General features: G+C 26.4%; 1 protein-coding gene across 1 annotated transcript in view; it reads left to right on the top strand.

Annotated features, from left to right (window-relative positions):
- The first annotated feature begins 289 nt into the window (after positions 1-289).
- Positions 290-6,000, top strand: part of LOC142320516 (alpha-tocopherol transfer protein-like) — an 84,339-nt gene continuing 78,628 nt past the window's right edge. The window contains exon 1 of the mRNA XM_075358390.1: positions 290-427. Within this exon, the coding sequence (XP_075214505.1) occupies positions 387-427 (41 nt within the window). The 5' untranslated portion in view covers positions 290-386. The remainder of the gene's footprint in view (positions 428-6,000) is intronic.

The raw sequence follows: 6,000 nt of genomic DNA, 5'->3' as shown, positions 1-6,000 counted from the left end.
GATATTTTTTTGGTCAGTACACACACTGTACGTCAAATTAGAATAATTCAGATAAAGAAAACATTTTAGAAGACAAATTTAAATGTGTATATATCATATACATACATTTACACTCGTATATATTGCATACTCGTATTTATACATGTTATATAGATTATTGTCGTATGTTTTTAAATGTTAATACGAAATGCGGATATAAGAATTTTAACGTCTGTTTATTTAAACATAAAAGAACGAAAAGGTTGTTTATCACTAAAGAAGTCTTGACCGGGACCTTGACTAGCTTCAACACCAGTTCAGCACCTGTTCTACCTCAACGTAGTTATAATAGTAGAACTGTGTATAAAGTTTGAGTTGATCATTCCAGTTCTTACTACACGACAGTGATGGCAAACACAGCGGCTCCCTTGGCTCCACAGTTGAATAGGTAAATTATTTATGTGAACTAAAAAAATAAATCTATTTAAAATGCATTTCAATTAATTTCGTTTATTTTAACATTTTTAAATTTTTTATCTAAATACATTTATAAAAATTATTTTTATAGATCTAAAATAATAATAATATAACGTATTTGCATTTTGTAGACATTTATGACAACTTTTTTAAATTAAAAAAAAATTTATTATGCTACTTTTTTTAAATGTACATTCATAACTCAGCAGATATTTTTTTATTTACATATTTTTATAAATTAAATATAATATATATGTTATATATTATATAATCCATATATTATTTATAACACTGTACATTTATTAGTATTTTAAAAAGAAGTTTCTTTATTTTTTTATGTTTCGCATTTTTATCTTTTTATAATTTATCCTCTGTAAGTTTGCTACTTAGAAGAAAATGAATATGCATCTTTCCTAAATATTGGCTTACGTACCACAACCTTTGTTCTATTCCATCATTGTATTATAGATCATTAGTAAATTTTTCTGGCGTTAAAACTTAAAATATTTCAATAAATTTTATTAGAGGCGAGTAGCAATTTAGTAGTTGTATTTTATTATGTTACTTTTAACATTTTTATTGTTTATTGAAAAGTAAATAAAAACTATATCTAAATTATTAAACAAGTGATAAATATTAAAAATTAAAACACGACTACCAAAAAAAAAACATCGCTGACAAACATTGCTCTTTATTATAGGGTAATTACTAAAATAGGATAATTAAAGAGCGTGCGGGTGACAATTTTGTATACAGTATAATTTTTTTCATATATATATATATATATACACTCCCAGTAATGTAAGGATTCCAAGGCGGGGTCATACATCTAAATCGGTTCAACCGTTGAACTGCTACGGTGGAACATACATACATACACCCTAAAAAAATTACTCCCTTTTTGGGCAGTTTTGTAAAAAAAGATTATTATTAATTTTCTTAAGCAGTAGTTGTTCCTATTAAATGCGTTTATTATACCCAATTAGTCACCGTTTTTGAGGTAAGTAATGAATTTTTGTAACATGGTTTAGTCGACTGGGATTCGAACCCAAAACTCAAATATTATATTTTAAGCTTTTTACGTGATTTAAATGCAGTATAAACTATTAATTTGCTCTAAATTATGAATTAAATTAATTTAAAATCAAACATACATACTCACAACTCTCCATTAAATGTTTTTATTACTTTAAATCCTTATTAGGTTGGTGTCATAATGATATCTTAGAAATATAAAATGTAGTATGTAAGTAAGTACCCAAGATAATTTATTGTTGAAAGCCTGGTATATCTTTACTAATGAGTTTAAAGCTTAATAACTCGCTTTATATTAATTATAATAGGTTAGTAGGACCAAGTATTCTAATTTATTTCCCAAAAAACTTTCTTTATTTTCCTTATAGTTCTTCTTACTCAGTTTAAGTATGTATAAAGGAATGGTGATTCAGTTATTTTCCAAATAATAGCTACTTAGGTCAGACATGGTTATTTCAAAAATTAAAAATTAAAGTATTATATTGATTTTATTGAGCCATTTCTGATATTATTGTTTGATTTTCCTTCGTTTTATTTTTGTATATGGTTAATAATGAAACATAAGTTCACAAATCGGTAGAAAAATAATTTCAAAATAATATAAAATTACGTTCAATTTTTTTTTACTATCATTATGAAGTGATCATTTTAATTCAACGGCTAAAGTATAATGCGAGTATTAAAATTGTCATACAGCAGAACTATTTTCAAATTACCAGCGCAATACTTCTACGTACAAGAAAGGGCCTTTCTATTTGAAGTTTGCTTTCATTGATACTTTTGATAAATTACCCATTCAATTAAAAAATCTTCCTGCTAAGTAATGTAAAGTTACACAACTAATATTAATATTTTGATGAATGTTTTCATAACACAGATTTTTATAAAAAAATGTATCTTTTTCATCGTAAATTATAACATGAAATAATTTATGATTTTTGTACTTATTTTATTTAGTATCTATAAATATTTCCTCCTTTTTTAAATAAATGTTTTAAATTTGATGTTTTAATTTTGATTTTACCGTGGATTTATTTAACCATTCAGCTTATTTATTACGGTACAGGTCATTTTCTTTTATCCAACGAAGATGACAACTACTTAATGTTATCTGTTTGATATATCGATCTGAACAAAAAATTTATTTTTTATTTATCACTAATACCGCTTTGTATTACCAAATATTATTCCTCAATTATTTACTATTAATTATTAAGCGACAAGATAAATTTTTCTGGATTGTTAAAAATGGTACAGTTTTTCTTTGTTTAAGTATGAAAAGATGGAAATCTGCATAAATGGTTAATTTTCATTATTATATTCGTACTATGAATTCGTGAAAAGTTATCACGAATTTCAAGGAAAAGCATTTATTTAATTTTTTTTCTTATACGTAACATTTATAAATAAACTTTAATATTTTTTAAACGATCGTAAGTTACTGAAATGCATTTTTTTCTTGTGGGATAAAAAGAAAATAAATAATTCGTACTTTAATGTAAAATCATTTTAAATTAGGAAATGAATGGCTATAATTCATATTATTCGTTGACAAGTGACAAAATTAGAAATTTAAAAAACCCACGAAGCTGTTTTGAAGAAACATATCTACTACAGCACTCCGTGGTGCCCTGTAACCGTAAAATGTCTAAGAACCTGTTCTGAAGTGGTAACTATGTAATGCAAAAGTCCGCATTGAAATCAGTGCGGCAGTTTTTGAGGAAAATGGCAACAGACATACACATATACACAACCTCTTACCCGAAACGCATATACCGTCTCTGTTTCCTCGTGGGTAAAAAATATATACATATTTTTTTCTTTTATTAAGACCACGGACAAACTTTTGAAAGATAAACAAGGGAATTGAACCGAGAATCAGTTTATAAAAAAGTCAGCACAATAACTATTATACCGATTATCCGGTCAAAATTTCTTTACATCCTTTAACTTTTATTCAGGTTTAAAAATTATAATAAGTATAATATTTAAAAATTAAGTACAAGACGACTAACTGAATAAAAAAAAACTAAAATAAAATCCATGTTATAGTCGAACTTTATTAAATTATGACAACTTACCTAAACGAAGAGTAAATAAGGTATATTTTTATTATTACATAATAGGCAGAAGAAAACCGAATGATTTGTAATGGTGGGATTTTCTTGTTCGTAAATAGGTATAGGGGAACAAACTCAAAGTTATATTTTTATTTAAATATCATTTACCCAATGAGTATCTTTTGTAGGGCACAAATAATTTTAAAATTTCATGAATACTCAAAAATGTATTCATGAAAACGCAATAATTTTTTAATTTGTAAATCGATTTTTAACTCTATTATCTTTGTTCTGAATTTTTCATTAAAATTAACTATAGACTTTTCTTCCAAATGTATTGATTATCAAAACATTTTTGCATTTATTTAAATTATTTTCGGTAATATTTTTATTTTTATTTATATTATACATATTTAACTTAATAATTATTTTTCGTTTTTAATATTGTCACACAACTCTATAATACAGTGATTCCCAAACTGTGCGCCGCGACGCCCCGGGGAGCTGCGGGCCTCTTCACAGAAGCGCGGCTAAATATTGTAAAAGCTCCATAATTAATCGAATCAAGACAATTAAAATTATTGATTTAATGTTAATAAAGTAAAAAAAAATAATGAAAATACATGAGTTTTAATTATTTTTATCTCTTACTTACGAGTAGTCATACTTTTACTTCAGCATAGGGTGTCATGGAGAAGTTGTAATTGAAAAAGGACGCCGCGACTCGGAAAAGTTTGGGAACCACTGCTATAATACATATTTTGGCACTTTTTTCGGAATTTCACAGATAAAAAAAATAAATAAAAAATTTATTTTAATCAATGTAGAATAACATGTACTTGAATAATTAAATAAGATTAAATTTAAAAAAATGACGGTAGAATAAAAAATTTCTATTAAATATTTTTGAATATGATATTTATTATGAATCATAAATTACACAACTAAATAAATACATAATTACCACTACAAAATATGCAAAATACACCACATAGGCGAAAATTAGGATTATTCGACAGAAAACCTCACTAATTTGTTGAAGCACTAATTCGAACACATCTTCCTCTCTTTTTTGTATCTCTGATGCCATAATAATTCACGCATACTGGTATAATAGTCCACTAGTTTTCTTTACGTCCTCCTTACTTTTTTATTGCGTTATTTGGCACACATCCACAAATTTTAAATTTTTTGTGTACGTACTCCAGTCTCGGGATCCACAAAATTCTCCGAATGATTCACCGTCAGATGTTGAAGGTGTAGCCTTCTGATTTAGAAATTTCATCATAAGATTTCCATTTGCAAGATATAATCGGCGAACCTTTTTCAACACAAGCTTTAATGGTGTCAAGACAAGTGTTTTTTTCCGATATGGAACAGCATACATTAAACAATTTGTTATCTCTGAAAATATCATCAAAAATCGATTGATTCGGTAAAATCCTTCCTCTATTATATTTTCATTTGGAAAAACAGCATTTATTAATTTCCACATCAAGCCGACACTTCCTATTTTCTTCGGATTTTTCAACAAATTATCAGCAAAACTTCACGTAAATAATTTTTCCAGTTTGTTATATTTTCGGTTTGCATGTCAAGTTCTTTTAAATAGAATTTCTTTGTCGTATATCCATTAACCTAACAATGAATGAACAATATTAATTTTTAAAGAGTCAAATTACTAATTTTTAACCGTGTATTTTTTTTTACAAAGAGATTGACTCGCTACAATTTTGCTTACGATACATTCAACGAATTTGCTTTGAATGGAAATTTAATGTCATTTCATCTTTTTTATATTTTTTACAAACTCTTGTTTTGGTGAAGTACGAGTATTTTCTTTTTTTTTATATAAATTCAACAGCCTTTTCAGTACTGTTAATATTGTGAACAAACGAAGCAAAAGTGTGCGGTTAAATAATTATTACAACTGTAGAATGTACAAAAAAAATTATCTAAATTTATAATCCTATTTAACCAATAGCGCAAACCTGAAAAAATAAACAATTAATTAATTTGTAATGTACACAATCATTGCTAACTGAATTGCACGTAAAAGAACACTGATCCTTGGGAAAAGATGGAAAAAATAATTTACATTTCTACTCTCCCTAACTACTCATTTTTTTCGGACGAAAGGGAATAAAAACTCATTTACCCAATAGAATTTCACTAGATAACCAAATAATATAAGTATGATTCGTGAAAAAAAGGTGAAAAATTTTGGCTTTGAAATTCCGAAATGAATTCCCATATTTTTTTTATGAAATCAGTTTCCGAGCAATTTTATGTACCACACTTAATAAGTTCAAACAATTTTGATCGTTACATTATTTTCAAATTATTAAATATACCGTATTATTAGTGTGATAAATCAAATCGTTTGGCAGCAATTTATTAAATAAAACGTTAGAGCTTTTCTACAACAGGGGGAAAAACAAGTATAGCA

The sequence above is a fragment of the Lycorma delicatula genome, chromosome 2, assembly GCF_047948215.1.
Source record: "Lycorma delicatula isolate Av1 chromosome 2, ASM4794821v1, whole genome shotgun sequence".
NCBI classification, from domain to species: Eukaryota; Metazoa; Arthropoda; class Insecta; order Hemiptera; family Fulgoridae; genus Lycorma; species Lycorma delicatula.
Note: the sequence above shows the minus strand (reverse complement) of the source record. Positions and strands in the feature narration are given on the sequence as shown.